The sequence below is a fragment of the Anopheles cruzii genome, chromosome 3 (assembly GCF_943734635.1).
Source record: "Anopheles cruzii chromosome 3, idAnoCruzAS_RS32_06, whole genome shotgun sequence".
NCBI classification, from domain to species: Eukaryota; Metazoa; Arthropoda; class Insecta; order Diptera; family Culicidae; genus Anopheles; species Anopheles cruzii.
Genome location: NC_069145.1, coordinates 4,899,133 through 4,915,244, shown reverse-complemented (window position 1 = coordinate 4,915,244; position 16,112 = coordinate 4,899,133). Strand labels below are relative to the sequence as shown.

Below are 16,112 nucleotides of genomic sequence, written 5' to 3'. Positions count from 1 at the left end.
CTGTAAATGAAATAAATTAGAACGAGACTCGTGCTCGAGGATAATTCGTTTGTTCTTACCGGGATCCTACTGGGACTTACCGGGAGAATGCTGATTTTGAGTTGAATGTGCTCCTATCCTAAATCGACAGTTGAGGCTTCAGTGGAACAGATTGGGTTTCATATTCCGTCCATATTGTTTCACGCAACATTTAGCTACAAAAACATTTCACAATTTATTTGTAAACACGGTTTTCGTTCCTAAAACCTCAAACTTTACGCTACTCGAAACTGCTCGAATGAGTGAACATGAGGTTCGTGAGCAAACGTCACTCCCATCAGAGTAAGCGAGGTGTAAGTGATTCCGAATTATTAGTTGTGGCTCGTGGACCGGGGTTCGTGATGATGCGACGGCCGCATAGGAAACAATAAGGCCCTTTTTGTCTCTATTTCCTCGCTGATGGATTCTGCTATTCAGTCGCCTTGAAGTATCGAATAGCATTGGATGTGTGTGATGCAAAGTGACCTTAATTAGTGCTTATGTCAACACCGACTAATCACAAGGCTTGCTGTGTTGCCAGTTACTGTAATTAAAGCATCCTTTTCTAAAGGAAAATTAAGAGAAGACGGACCGCCCGTGACAAGTCATTTGATTTCATGCGATTCGCTCCAGCGATCATCAAGCTCAAAGCATCAAATGTTTAATGTTATGGCGTATTACACCATTATGCCGTATATTTGCACACCTTTTCACAGGAAGTTTGCCAAACAGTTTTTGAGTTGGTTTTAAAATTGGAAGCCCCGGGCCAAATTGGAACTCCCGGGTTTGTCTGTTGGAATTTATACTCGCCAGGAGTACATTCCAACAAATTGAAAGGTTTGAGTGAAGAATTCAAATTTTAGTACCTACTGCGGCTTATGGTCACCTGGATGCTATGTGCTTGGCTCGGTTTGGCCCCGTCAAAATGGTCAGAGCCCGGCGCAGCCCAAACCGCATTCACATCGCCGAAAAAGGACGACGACAAATAATTGACTTTTCTGAGCAGGGCTGGGGACGAGTGAACCAGGTTGGGCGGGAGTTTCTGACGGAACTTCACATGTACCAGGGGTGTTCGTTGAGAATGAGACTGTTTTTAACACACAAAAAATGTTTATAAAATTTAATGCGATTTTCTATTTTATTCAAAGTATGTGCCATCGCTAGCTATACATTTCTCCTATCTCTCTGCTAAATCATGGATTCCCAGACGAAAGAATTCTTCGACTTTTTAAGTAAACTAATTAGTCATCCCATTTCGACTTCCTCGTAGAAAAACGAAGGGCTGCTCAGCCAATACGTGTCCCATCGATGAAAATGAATGATATTCGGAAAGAGCCAAGTCTGGTGAATAACGCGGGGAGGGATAGCAGCTCCATCCAAGTGATTTGATAGTATCCTGAAACAGTTTTGCTTTTTGGGGCCTGGTGCTTGATTCCACGGGCCACCAGGCGCCTCCATTTAAAACTAGAACGGCTTTTTGGTCGTTTTTCGATCAATGCATGGTTCAAATTGATCATTTGTTGTCAGTAGCGATCGGAATTAACGTTTCATCAGGTTTTAGGAGCTTGTGAAACACCACACCTTTCTGTCCCATCAGAAAGTCCGTTTTTTGGAGTCCTTCGACGCTTTTTTTTGTTAAGTCAAAATCGCCATTTTGAATTTTTTAAACCACTTAAAGCACTGCGATCTTCCAAACACAAGTCCCGACAAGCATTTGGTGCGATTCCGAAGCAGTTTTCTTCAAGAGGAGCAGAAAAATAATAATCCCCGCAAAACGTCATTTTCAGGCACAAAAGTTGACATAGTTTAACCCTTTCAATGATGGGTTGCAAACCGAAATAATTTTTTTCGACCTGAAATCATTTACCTGATGTCAAAACAAGGTAATGATGAATGAACGCAAAACTGGGAAGTCCCAATCGGCAGGTACAGCCATCTTTTTAACAGTCTCATTCTCAACGCACACCCCTGGTAAAGCCATCGGTGCAAATTGGGTGGCCATAAATTTGGTCCAGTTCCGAGGATACTCGGGATTGCTTTCTGCGAAGCAACCGAACGTTTCCATGTCGCCGTTCCGATTGAACTAATTTGCGCGGGCCGAGCCAGCGAGTTAATTGCATTTATAATTAGCAAACTTCAACCTGTGGCGTCCGGCAACGGAGGTCACCTCCCGGTGAGCCCCAGAACGCCCGTTCGCTGTGTTGTGTAATCACTGTGCGTTGGCAGGTGGTGAACCGTTTTTGCAAACGTAATCATCATAATTGGGCGTACTGGTCCTCTGCCCGGGGGCAAGGATCTTTTATTTCACCCGGCCGGGCTGCAGCTAATCGGCGGCCACCGGCGCGACCAAAACCCCGCGTCGAGAGTCGGTGGCCAGCGCTAATTTCCACACCGGAATGTAACTTGAACCGGTGGCGCGAATGATTGATCGGAGGTTCCGCGGGTTTGGTTCGGGTTTTTCGCGCACGGTCCGCTCTTTTGGGTTTTAATTGGATTCCCGGTTTCCGGCTCATGGTTTGGAATTTTCGCCGAATGATTTTCCAATCAATCCATCATGGAAGGAGGGCCCCACTAATAATGGTTCGAACTCTTCTCGCTTCTCGCTCAACAGATGGCTCAACTACGTGAAGGGTGTAATGTTCCACCTCCGGCAGCCGGTGCCGGGCTTTGACGCGGTCATCCACACGAACGTTCCCGTCGGCAGTGGGCTTTCGAGTTCGGCCGCTCTCGAGGTGGCGACGTTAACGTTCCTGGAGCAACTCACCGGGCAGCAGTCGGCGAGGTAAGTACGGTCGGCCAGTGGCCGGCTTGATTAGTGTCGATTAATTTGTGCGTCCTCTCCGATAGTGTGGCCGAGGCGGCCAAGATCTGCCAGCGTGCGGAACACACGTTCGCCAATGTGCCCTGCGGGATCATGGATCAACTGATCGCGTTGGGTGGACGAGCCGGCCATGCCCTGCTGATCGATTGCCGGTGAGTAGCGTGTGTCTGTTTTGTGATTGTCCAGTGTGAGGAAGCACTAACAGGGATCGGGGCTACCTCAGTGTCCTGTTAACTTTTAGCCAGGTTGGTTTGGAGCGAGGTCTTTTCGGACCACAAAATGGTTCTTAAGTGGTCCAGGATGGTCCTCGAGAGAAGATTGTTTCCGGTTATAAGAGTCCCGATGGAGTAGCGCAACCAATGTAAACAGTCAAAATCCGGAGGGAGCTCAGTAGCGGAAGCAAATGGGTTAAGAGTAAAGGATTCAAGACCGAAGTGTTCCGTAGCTAATGATAACTAACTTTACTCCACAATTCCATTCCAATTTCCAGTTTTTCTCAACATTACCCTATCTTCTTCTCTTTCTATCCTTGCTTCGCTTCCCGGTGGTGGTCTACCCCTTTTGGGGTTTTTGTTTCGTCCTACGATCTAGGTCCCTTACAGTGGCCATCAGATCCTCGAAATAATTTTATCTATTCTAGGCCGGAATGCGTAGTGCTTTCGAAAAATTTGTTTTTAACTTTACCCAAGTAGGACTTTACCTACAGAAAGGAAGCACTGGTGAGCAGGAAATGGCCCGTCACGAAAACAGAAGCGTCCAAGCATTTGATCGGATTTGCATTCAAAGAAAAGTTCGACATTTTCCCAACTAAATCGAAAAGTATTGGATTTAATTACCGCTACTAAGAGACGCGATGAGTCTGCTCCCGGTTCACGGATCAACACGAGCTTCACCACGGTCTGATGCTGACCTGTGCCAAACCCTGTGAAAGAGCTAGTGTTCTTACACTTTCGTACTTATAATTTTGACCGACCGATCGGCATGTGTTTGTTTGCTTACTTTTAGCCGAAAATTCGTCTAACACAAATAACCACCCAAGGATCAACCGTTCCGGTACCGGACAGCATCCTAGGCACCGTCGTGCCGTACGGGCCACGGAAACGTAATGTTGGTCCCGGTTGTTGTGACGAGAAATTAGCCCACCGACACCCAGGGCTGCGGCAGCCATTTTGTTGGTCCTCGGTCGGTCGGTCGGGTTAATTCTCTTTTAAAAGCACCGATTTACCGCTGAGCTCTGCCGTGGACGAGCCGTGGTCAGTAAAATTCGACTGGATCGAGTGGCCGCAAGGATGGCCAATTTGTTGTTGCTAACGTCACGGCACCAGAAGGGGAGGGGGGGCCAGGTGACCAGAGGCCCTGGTGCGTTTGGACGCGACGTGATGCATATCTCTTTAATTAAGGTGCACCGACAGAGCCTCTGACAGGTACTCGTCTCCGAGCTACGGCGCGGTCGTCGTCCTGTCGGCTTAACGTTCGAAATCCCGAGTCCCGGTGCCGTGCTCGTTCCAAGAACTTCTGAAAACACTCATCTGCGTCTCTCGCTCTCTCTCCTGCTACCCGTTGACGTGTGTCACGTGTGCCCTCAGCTCATTGTGGGTTTTAGAGGTATTGCGAAGGACAAACCCGCCCCCAGGAAGCGTTCAGGCTTTGTCAGATGCCCACATCGCTTCCGAAAACTTCCGGGGCCCCCATCCTGGACGATGTGTGTTCCCGTGTGCGTGTGTGTGCGTGTTGCATCCTTTTCGACCCGGGGCTTCCGGTGGATCCGGTTCGAACGATTTAGCTCGTTGAGTGCCAGTAAAGCGTAAAATGCAGGACAACTAGGCGGGCGGGCGGGCGGCCGTCACCCGAAGGAAGCAGGGGACACTCAGGATGCGTTACTAATCCTTTCTATATCATCAGCCCTGTTGTGCCGGACCGGCGACGGCCGAGGCGGCGGTCCGGCTGAACGGGTTTGAAGAAAGGACATTCTTCTGTTCGATCACCGGGCCAACGGCATTTGGCTTAAGGCGAGTGGTTATGTTGTCGGGGATTAGACAGAGGCAGAGAGAGTCGAAGGGAGCTCAACGCCGGAAAAGGGATTTCCGATGGATCCCGGCAGCAACGAGAACAGTAGAATGTGGCACAAAGTCGTGGTCGGAAGTCGGTGCGGGAATTGTTGAGGAATACATTATCGGTCCGGTGTTTGTTTGTTCATTGTGCTTGACGCCCGGGACGCTCTGGGACATCCCGGACGTCTCGGGACGCCTTGCGTTTGCAATAGTAACGCCCGGGCAAAGTAATGAAACAACCAGACTTACTGTACATTGTGCTCCTTATATTTTTCCTTAAACAAGTTCTTTACACTTAAAATACCCAATAAGTTTAACCCATTTGGCTGTTCGATTTAACCGATCGTTTCTTATTTTTCCTTTTTTATTTCGGGGATAATTTCGAAGCCCCATTTCGTCCCGGTGTAGGTCACTGTAGAGCTCAGCTCAGCTCACCTACGGTGCGATTTCATCAAGAACCATAATCTTTGGCCGGACCGGACATGCCTGAGAAAGCATTCATCTGCATCCCGATCCCGGGTGTCCCGGTGGCCTTTGCCCCCATCTCCGTTCGGTTTCCGAGGCGGACAATTTGTCATATCGGTGTTATCTTCCTTCCGGTCACCCGGGTCTTTTCCCGGGGGCCGTCGCCTCGCACACACACACACACACACGAAAGGTGTCGACGAGGGGCCGAGAACTTCGTGGAATTCCTCTCCTCGAGTCCCAATTCATCCGTCCAACGATCCACCGCGGCACAGAGAAAAGGCACAGCCGCCTGGCAACCGGATCTCCGGAGTCGAGTGGCACACAAAACAGGCTGCGAGACCCAGACTGCACTTTCCGGTTCCGGCCCGGGCAACAAATTATTCCTTTGATTAGTGACGATACACACACGCACGGGCACGGCCACACGTGATAGGGGGGAACGGGGTACCGGAAATATGAAACATACCATTGCACCTTCCGCCGGGGACGGGTAGGGGTGAGGCATGACATTTGACGCTTGACGTCCGCTGCAACAACGCATTTTCGCGCGTTGGAAGCTACAAATTACGGTTCGCTCGATGGATCGAAGCCGGGAGGGCACATGGTGGATGGTTTTACGGTTCGCTTCGTTCTATAATTTGAAGACTCGGTACCAAGATGTCACCAACTATTCTCACTGTGGAGTTGGCGGAGTCAAAACCCTCTCAAAAACCTCCACATGGCAACGGATGACAAACGGATGGCAACCGTTAATAGGAGACCATAGCAAAGATCTCACCGTGCGCCTAGCGACCTCTATCGTTCGCTTGAAGCTGATACGACCTGCGCTCGCCAGAGGTCGCGACTGTAAGCCAAAGGCGCCATCTACGTTCCGGTGACGGTACTATCGCGCTCTCGTTTACGTTAACCTGTGTTTTGGTCTCCTATTTTTCCGGAATAAAAATCACACAAAACTATAACGTAATAACGATCCAAGCAAATGTTTACGTTTCGAGAAGTTCTCCAGTTCTCCGGTGGTTGAAACATTATCCTGAAATCGCTGTGGCGCAGTGGCCTTTCAACTCCAGCTTACTGGATTCTGGGATCGGATGAATAATTAGCCTCGTAGTGGGGAGGGAACCAATCTGCTCCCGAATCGGTTGCCAGAACCGGGAGTTCAGTGGTTCGAAAAAAGTTGCACCATGCCAGCTTGCATTCTGTATCCTGATCCGGTCGGTGGGTTCGGAGGGCCGCAATTATTTTCCGAGACCGTAACGTGCCAGTAACACCGCGCCAGCGGATGGCGAGGATAAAACCGTGAAATGTGAACCGCTGCCGCCGCCGCCGCCGCCGGAACATCCCGACCGATAGCACGTTCGAGCGCGGCGCACAGATTCACGAGAGTTTTGGTTTCTCGGGTGCTTTGGGGGGAAGATTTTTTAACGACCCGCACTGAGCACCAGGAACACCTGGCGCGGGTTGGTTTGGGTAATTTTCTCACATCGTGGCCCAGATTCGCTGGAACTTTGTTGTTCCAGCGCACTCTGTTATTGCTCTCGCTACTGCCACCTTTATCCGTTTTAATCGCCGCCGGCGGAAGATCGTAAAATCGAACACGTTGTAGAATCGGCATCGGAAATGTGTGAATGGGGGTGTTAAAACTGTAACTGACTTCTGCACCCCGTTTCGACCCGCCGTTTACTCTGCAGCTCCCTCGACACGGTCCCGATTCCCGTCGAGGCTCCCGAGCTGGCGGTACTGATCTGCAACTCGAGCGTGAAACATGAACTGTCGTCGAGCGAGTATCCGGTCCGGCGGAAGCAGTGCCAGGACGCGCTGAAGCTGATGGGACTGGGGAGCTACCGAGACGCCAACCTGGACCATCTGAAAGGTGAGTCCAACCCGCCCAGGTCCCATTCACACATGGAGCCCGCCCTCACTAAAGTCTACAACTTTGTCCACAAAATGTCCCACGCGTCGCGCACGATCGCTATTACCGACACCTGACGCCGATTCTCCCGATCGCCCAACTTCTGGCCTACCGAAAGCAGCTCTCGAGAATGCGAATGAAGTGCTCGTACGTCGGGCTCGCCACGTCATTACGGAGATTCAGCGCACCACCGATGCGGCCGAGGCACTGAAGGCGAACGACTTCGTTAGGGTAAGTGGGGGGCTAATGTAGCAATGGAATTACCTCTAAAACGCACCCGCCAGATTTCGAGGAAAACTGTGGAACGATTTCCTAGAAACCGCCAATAATGGGGCCCGGTGCAGGTGGGAAAGATTGAAAGTCGCTGTCAACAGCTTCGTATCGTTTTTGAGGTCTAACACACACTGAACCGTTGGGTTCTACGTTGGGCTGGTAATGGCTGGCAGCTGGTGCTGGTTCCGGTCCGCGTAAAGTCTGCCATCACATGGGCTCCCACTTCGAAATCTGGCTAAATTGGATGCAGCCACAACATATTAGGTTGGTTAAAAAGAAATCGATTATTTTCTCGGTACATGGCTTTAGTGATCTCAGAAAATATCAGTCGAAAAGTTTCAAGTTTACGATGTTTGGGTGCTACATCAATTAGTACAAACGTGATGGATCACATTTCCATCTTCGAAGCTTTGGGCAAACGGAATGAAATCGATTCATTTCTAAAACGGATTGTGACTGGGGATGAGAAATGGATCACATGCGACAATACTGTGTGAAAACGATTGTGGTCTAATTGTGGTGAAGCATCTTATCCGGTGGCCAATCCAGAACTAACGACCAGGAAGGTTCTACTGGTTATATGGTGGGACTTAAAAGGAGTCGTTTATTATGAGCTGCTTCCATAAGGACAAACACTAATTTAGGACCACAACTGTGAACAATTGGACCATCAGGACAACGCAATGCCAAACACGTTTTTAGTGACTCGCCATAATGTCCGCGGCCTTGGTCGGGAAGTTTTAATAAAGCCCGGACCTTCCACCAAGCGATTATTACCTTTTCCTTCCTGTGTGATAACAAATTGGGACATTTTATCCTCAACCTAATACATAATGACATATGGTTAATTTATTTCTCTCTCTTTCGACAGGTGGGCCAACTGATGACGGAATCACACCGATCGCTGAGCGAAGACTTTGAAGTGTCCTGCCACCAGCTGGACCTGCTGGTGGAGGCAACACTGGCGGCCCGCGGTGTACTCGGTTCGCGCATGACCGATGGCGGTTTCGGGGGCTGCACCGTCACGCTCCTCGAACGTGGCGCCCTGGCCGACGTGGTCAAGGAGGTGGACACGATCTACTCGCGCAAAACGGGTGGCAAATTCCGGGCCCGGTTCTATCTCGCGCAGCCCGGCGACGGCGCCCGGACGCTCGACGTGAGCCAGTATCTGGCGTGAGCCGTAAGGCTCCACTCCACAGTTTGTTACATTATATTTTGGATAAGAACGCAGCAAGAGGACAGCAGCAATAAAATGGGGCTAAACTTAAGGAGCGAATCGCGGATCGTTCAATCGCCGTCAACTCAGCATCGCCTTGTTATGTCGATTACACCATAGCCTCCTCTGCGAAGGGCCGATTGCTGCGAAAAAGCGAACGTCCGTTTCCGGCGACCGATGGCGATTCTGTTTTTCTTTCCCGCGGTCGGGGGGCAGGATAAATTATAATTTCTTACCTTTTTTAACGGTCGATTTCTTTCGCGCGCCGACACTGGTTTCTTTCGCAGTTGCTTCGTTCCGTAATTAAGAGCAGCGGCGGCGGCCATTTTGTGCACGTTGGGTTTGTTTCCGGTTGTGTGTTTTTTATTGTTTTTTTTTTACAAAAAAGGGTTTCCATTTATATCATGCCCCCCCCCGCAGGCGAGCATTATGCTCAACATCGTCCTCCGCGAGCCGGCATTCTGCGGGGCGGCTCGCCGTGTGTTGGCGAGGACTTGTTTTTCCTTCACTTCCGATGCCGCAACACGCTTTTCGCCCCTCGCCGTTCCCCTCGTCGCGTTTCGCTATTTTGACTGCGCTTTCGAATGGCGTCTTTTGTTGTCCGGTGCGGGGTTCATTTTGATTTCTGTGAGAGAATAAGTCTAGCAGCTCTGAGGATTTCGGGTTTCCACTGTGTCTCATCAGCCCCATTCCCTCCCTAGGTTCATTGTTCCGGTTTCCCGCGTTTTGTTTTAATTTGCTCGTGTTCCGCGCCACGTTCCTCGTTTGCTCATACTCCAATGGTTTACGTTTTTTTTATTTGTAATGGTTAAACTTAAAAAATAATTACATTAACCTAGGTATAACACCGTATCACCCCAGTTTCATTTTGTTTAGCTTGCGCATCCGGCTTGCGTCCGGTTTGCGTCCCATTTTCGGCCACGCTCTAGTTCTCTGACCTCTCCTTCCCGAATGAATGCGCGCGTCCGAATGTTGGATGAGGGTAGTATGTATTTTACTTTACACAATATCGAGTAATTTCGTCCTTTACCGGTGTGAGCAGAGGACCGCCGTTCGCCGTTTCCCCATCTGTCTCTCTCTCTGTCTACCTTGCTCTTTCTAGTGGCGGTGGCCAGGCCGGAGTTTTAAAAAACGATTCTTCCCCGACGTTATTTAGGTCTACGATTTCCAAGCACACCGAAAATCAATCGTTCTTTTTACAACAACTTGCGAACGAACTCGAGCTTCTTCGAGGTGGTGCCGTTGCAACATAATTCCCCCCCTCAACCACCCCGCTTAGTTCGGCCCCCCTACCGGGGCATGCGCACAAGGCTAAACAAATAAAAATATGTATAGTTTAATATAACTCTCTATTTCAATATACGCATAACGCCATCATCAGATTCCTTTGCCGGCCGTTGGCGCGCTGTTGCGCCGTTAATCGCTTCATTTGGATTCGGATTTCGATTCGGGTTCCTTCACACACACACACACGCTTCGCTGTTAGTTCTCTTCGTTAGGCACACACACCTCACAACACACGGAAACACACACACAAATTCAGATTTAGAATGATCAATCGGAGGATGTTAGTGTTTTGTTTTTGGTTACGAAAACCCACACAGCAAAAAGCATAAATAAATTGCATAAAAGTGGAAGGAAATGGGTGCCCCAAGAATCGGGACAGGGCCATAGCGCGAGAAGTGTCGAGTGTCGAACGAGGATGATAATTAAGATTGCACAATAAAAAAGGGCGGTGTGTTCCTGAGCTCCCATCACCGTAAAATGGGCCGCACACAACCTGCGAACCCGCGTAAACTCTCTCGCATGCATACAACAACCTTGCGTACACGCACCGGAACTCACGCACACACTCATTCACCCGTTTTCACAGGCACGCGACACTTCCGTTTCCGATCCGATCCGTAGAATAACCGCGGCTCGCTACTGCTGCTGCTGCTACTGCACCCTTAGACCCGACCCGGTCCCGTGGCTCGTGATTATGTCCGCGTAACGGCAGCATACCGGAATGTCTGCTTGCCCCGCCGGCCACTTGACGACGACCTCCGGCTGTCAAACCGTGCCGCCTCCCGTCGTCGTCCGCTGCTGCGGTCCCCAGCGCCCTCCACTTCGTAATCCACCTCCTCCTGCTCGTCGTCTTCCTCGTCGTCCTCATCGTCGTCGTCGTCGTCGGCGTTATTTACAATTGGTTCCAATAAATCATCGCCATCGGCCGGTATCGATATCCTGGTGGTGCTGGTGCCGCCCGGCGGTGGTTTCTTGCCTAATTTATTATACTTAATGCCAGTGTACATGGTTTGGCTACGTTTCTGCGCTCCCGTCCGTCGGCCGTCGTCGGTGTTTGTGTGGTTTCCGTTTCCAAGGATGTCGAAAGGATGCGCCACAGAGGGCGAAAGAGAGAGAGAAAGAAAAAAGGCAAAATATTTAGAAATGTATCAACGAGAGCGAAAGAGAGAGAGAGAGAGTGGCCGTGGGGAGAGATGATAAATGATGCCAAAGGGAGGATCGTGTGATGGCGAGGAATGTTGCGAGGAGTTGCTGTTTTAACCGAGCCCCGGACGAATGCGCGGTTGATAAACGATTTTTCTGAGTGTTTACGCGGGCCGCACAATAAATTGGAACCGAAAATGCGTGGCATTCGCGTGGCGCGAGAAGAGAAGTAGCAGCACCGAAAGCCGTGTTCGACCCTTTCTTTTCGAAGGGTTAAAGATTTTGTGGCGAACTTTGTTAAAGATGTTCGGATTTAATTTAGGGAAATTTACCGAATATGGAGCTCAAGTTTGGTCGGAAAAAAGGGAAACGAATCACAATTGTCCAACAGCAAAAGAATGGCCAAAGAAGGCAGGTTTAATGGTGCTTTGAATGCAGTCAATATTATTAAATGAACGAGCAACGTTCGTTTGGAAGCAACGTAAACAAAAGAGTTTGACCCGATCGTCTTCGAGAGATTCGGCTCGCGATCGATAATCATTATGCTCCACCACCTCCATTATGTCTGATCCGGCAGAATGATCAAAGTTGCACGATCCATTCACCTCTGGCGATCATAAATCTATTACGAAACCGCAGCGAATAGAGAGTTCGCACATTCCCCGATGGAATGCTTATGTTGCGGTGTTAGTCTCATACCAAACAAGAAGACTTTTTTGAAGTCTCCTTGTCGAATTGTCGAATAAATAGGCCCTCTTATACTGCTCGGAGTCCTCGGCCGGAACGATCACAGGATGATGCGTTACATTCGGTGCAGCCACTAAGCAGCAATGCTGCCGTACGAAAATGCGCAAAACATTTACCATACTGAAATGATTGTCGGGCGTTTCAGAAGGATGACCGGTATCTTGGCATTAATTTGAGTCTAAAAAGGGGACCCTGAAATAACTCCTTGACTTCACCTTTAATAACCTTCATCCGAAGCTTCAATTTTAGTTCAACTATTTGTTCCCAAATCTTAAGCATATTATTCTACTGGATCTTGATGCTGAAGATCACGAAAAAGGGATCAGTTATGAATAATGAATCGAATTTCAACTGCGACGAATAATAAAGGCAAACACAGACGGAATAGTGTAGTTGAATTGATTGATGCAAAAACTTTTCGCATTCCGCGTCCGACAGAATTGGACTGAAAACAATTATGAAAGGCTCTCGGAACAAAAGAACTCCCCTCTGCCAAACGAGCGAGATTCATATTAAAATTCAAACACTGTGCTCACCCGTTACTCCCTGTTTACAGGCAGGTAGCGGCCACTACAATGGCACCCCACTCCGTAAGCCACACCCGAGGCCACCCAAACCGAAGAACAAAGATTGATTTTTAAACTTTTCTTTCAATGCCCAATCCCTCTCTCGGCGGTGTGTGTGTTGATTTGATAATTTATTTTACAGCCTTTCGCCCGATCCCCGTGCCCATCTCGGCGACAACCGGAACCGGTGTAATAAATAGCGGGCGGAACTCTCAATAGATTTCCGCGCGGTGTGCTGGTCGCGGTTTGCGGCGCGGATTTTAATCAGCGTTCCGGCGCGCCGGATGGCCCAATGCGCGGCCTCAGCTCGAAGGTGAAAGACGCTTTTAATGGAGCCGAGCGGGTGCTGGGACGCTTTTCGATTACCTCGTTTAAAGTGAACCGGAAGGGCAGGCCCCAGAGGACACCCTTGCGCCCGATGTGCGGTGCGTCGTCTTTCGAGCGAGGGTCCGTGAAGGGGGGGATAGAGAGCGTGAGCGAGAGAGTGCGCCATCGGGCGCGAAGAGTAAACATTCCTTAACGGCGCCTGCCAGATATTCTTCAATTTCGGTGCCCGCCGGCGGCCGGAAGCGGGGCGGGCGGTTTAGGCGACAAATTGATTTGTGGTTTGCCGAGCAGGGGAACCTCAAAGGTGCGCCGTCGTCGTCGTCCTCGCAGGAAGTCTCCCCTCCCGAGGGAGGATGGGCACTTCAAGGAGCGAGAAATTCACTTCGCTCGCTACGCGCGGCACCGTTGTCGGGTTTAGCGCGTAGTTCCGGTCCGGCCCGGGAACCGGGGCCCTTGAAGTTGGCCACACGCGCGCGCGCTCTCCCTCTCTCTCCCCCGGGGGATAAAATTCCACCACTGCAAGCCGCTTGCGCTGCTGCTTCTGTCAGATTTAATCATATTTTCGTTTAAAACAACTCCTGAGAGCCTCCCCGGAGTACCCCGGAGGCGATGGGTCCGTGTGAGTGTGTGTGTGACGTAATTGGATACCGAACTCCCCGGGAACGCCGGAAGCAATCGCGCTGCGATCGATCCTCCAACCAAAGGTGATGGAATTCATCGGCAAAAGGGGTCGGGTATCCGGCACCGGGTGTTATGATTGGGATTTGATAAAATTCTTACCGGGACCTAGATTAACTTGCCGGATTACGAAGGACCCGTAAGGCCTCTCTCGGTCGGCGAACTAGAATTGATTGAACGCCATTTGTCGCGCCTTGCCGATCAATCGCAACCTCGCCGATTGGGGTTCATCGTCGTCTGATTAACGACGTTCGTTAACCCCCGCTTCCGGATGGATTTGATTTTAATTACAATCAATTTGATTATTTCACCTTTTCCGTAAAGGATGACTCCCCAACAAGATGGCCATTCATCTTCGAAAGGAGTGGATTAAAGTTACAACACACGCGACGTGGTCGTCAATGGTTCTGGTCACAGCTAGCGATCGCCTAAAGTTATGCAATCTGAAGTACAAAAAGGTTGCTCATCGGTTTCTGCGTAGTCTTTGTTTTTTTCCAGTTTCCCGTCATTAAATACTTTCTACGAGGGCCAGGGAGCTAGATTGGGACCACAACTCACCTGTAAAACGGTAAATATCACTATAAACAGGGTAACAATCAGCAGGCAGCCGGACACGGCGGCCACTGTTATCGTCGACATGGACGAGTTGGTTAGGAACTGCTGCCAGAAGTGGTGCAACCCACCGGCACCACCGTCACCGCCTGATGGCGGGGCGTTGGGCCCTCCTCCTCCGTAGCTCTCGTCGCCGAACTGCAGCAACTGTTGCTCGGCACCGACCCGCCGCTTACCGGCCGGCGATGCGTTGATGCAGCCACCTGGCGGCGGAGAAAAAAACGCAGCGATTGAAAGACGCTGTAAGCACCGGTTGGTCCAACGGTGGTCCAAGTTCCCGCCCTTACCGGTCGCTTTGTCGCAGTGGCAGCAGCTCTGATCATCGGGCGAAGCGTCCGCCGCACAGCAAGGCACACATTGATGGTTGAGTCGATCGAGGTGCAACGGGAAGGGGCAGGTGAGGCAGGAGTACTGGCCGGGCCCGCTGCACGTCCGGCACGACTCGTGGCACGTTTTGCACGTCTGCGTCGGCGGATCGTAGTACTGCGACGAGAGGCAATCGATGCAGAGCCCGTTCTGCAGCATGCTGTGTGCCGGACAGGAGGTGCACGCCAACGGACCGGCACCTGAAGGAGTAACCATGAGAGCAAGTAGGTCAAATGGCTGTACTTTGCGTGGACATCGGACCGGACAAACTTACCGTTACAGGTCTTGCAGTAATGATGGCACCGTTGGCAGCCGAACTTTGTCTTGAAGAAACCTTCCGGGCACTCGGGGAAACACTCACCGCCGGCCAGCTGCCAGCCTTCCGGGCACTGGACGCACTGGTTACGCCGTGGGCCGCTGCACGTGTGGCAGCTCAGGTAGCACTTGGCGCACGTGCCCCGATCGCTGTAGTATCTGCAAGTGACAGACGACGGACCGGTATTTAAAGGACCGCTCTTTCAATCGGAGAGAAGCTACTTCAGTTGCTTACCCATCGGCGCAGGTCGTGCGGCACTCGCCACTCTGCAGCTGCAGGCCCCGCATGCAGGCCGTACAGTTCATCCGCGACACGCACTGAGTGCAGGTGTGCAGACACTTGGCACACACCCCGACCTCCATGTAGTAGCCGTCGTCGCACACGTTGACGCACCGCTGGCCCTGCAGCAGCAGGTTGGAGGTGCACGTCAGACAGTCGTTCTCTGTCGGACCGGTGCACGTTTCGCACGTCGAATGGCACGGGTGGCAGTGGCCGTTCTCGAAGTACTCCGCTGTGAAGGCAGAAAGAGGATAGAGGTTCCATTAATGCCACCGATTCATTTATTCGTTTGCCATTTTTTGAACCTAAATCACGCGTTACTAAAGGGTCCCCATTCCGTTCGAATTGTAAAGGATTGTAATCAGAAAAGCATTTTTTATCATTCGGAGCAAAAAGTATAATTTGCTAGAAACCGCGAATAATGGACGCCACTCCGAGAGCACTGGGTAAGGAAAAACCTCGAAAGCGCGCTCTGTTTTACGTGCATCAGTTGGCAGGCGAAAAGCTCGGCGGCGCGCATCAGTTCGTAAATGACAGTTTACAATCTTTGCTCCTCGGCTCCTCGGCACCGCTCAACCTCGATGAGATTTGACCCGACTCTGGCAGTCTGGCGGCGGCGGCGGCGACGACGACTGGCATTTGATTCCGCCGGCGACTGTCATCCTCGGTTAGATGAATGCAGCCAGCCATTGCTATAACGCTTCAATTACGGGGAAACGCATCGTTGCACCGAATCACCAGCAGCAACAGCGGCAGCCACGTCGGCAACGATACGGCCATTCGCCTAACGAGCATAAATTTACAGTCCGGCGCATTAATCGTGGCAGTGCGCGCGCGTTAGCCTCGATTCGCTTGGTTGTTTTTCGCATCCACAGCCCGGACCCGGGCCCGGGCCCGCTTTCGCATTGTAATCTTCGCGCGTTCGATGCTGCTTCGCGCTCGGTTGGCAGATGTAGGCCAACATCCTTCTTGTGCTACAGTATAAACTATTAAATAAATTCTATTACACAGCACCGGTGGAGGTCCCCTCTGGTC

General features: G+C 50.9%; 2 protein-coding genes across 2 annotated transcripts in view; one reads left to right on the top strand and one right to left on the bottom strand.

Moving 5' to 3' along the window:
- LOC128275148 (galactokinase-like) overlaps positions 1–8,811 on the top strand; it is a 27,826-nt gene extending 19,015 nt beyond the window's left edge. The window contains exons 4-9 of the mRNA XM_053013553.1: positions 560–564; positions 2,630–2,800; positions 2,866–2,991; positions 7,047–7,228; positions 7,389–7,498; positions 8,412–8,811. Of these exons, the coding sequence (XP_052869513.1) occupies positions 560–564; positions 2,630–2,800; positions 2,866–2,991; positions 7,047–7,228; positions 7,389–7,498; positions 8,412–8,717 (900 nt within the window). The 3' untranslated portion in view covers positions 8,718–8,811. The remainder of the gene's footprint in view (positions 1–559; positions 565–2,629; positions 2,801–2,865; positions 2,992–7,046; positions 7,229–7,388; positions 7,499–8,411) is intronic.
- Positions 8,812–9,531: 720 nt separating this feature from the next.
- LOC128275147 (furin-like protease 2) overlaps positions 9,532–16,112 on the bottom strand; it is a 93,555-nt gene continuing 86,974 nt past the window's right edge. The window contains exons 11-15 of the mRNA XM_053013552.1: positions 15,033–15,309; positions 14,757–14,956; positions 14,404–14,682; positions 14,063–14,319; positions 9,532–11,065 (exon numbers count right to left, since the gene is read on the bottom strand). Of these exons, the coding sequence (XP_052869512.1) occupies positions 10,736–11,065; positions 14,063–14,319; positions 14,404–14,682; positions 14,757–14,956; positions 15,033–15,309 (1,343 nt within the window). The 3' untranslated portion in view covers positions 9,532–10,735. The remainder of the gene's footprint in view (positions 11,066–14,062; positions 14,320–14,403; positions 14,683–14,756; positions 14,957–15,032; positions 15,310–16,112) is intronic.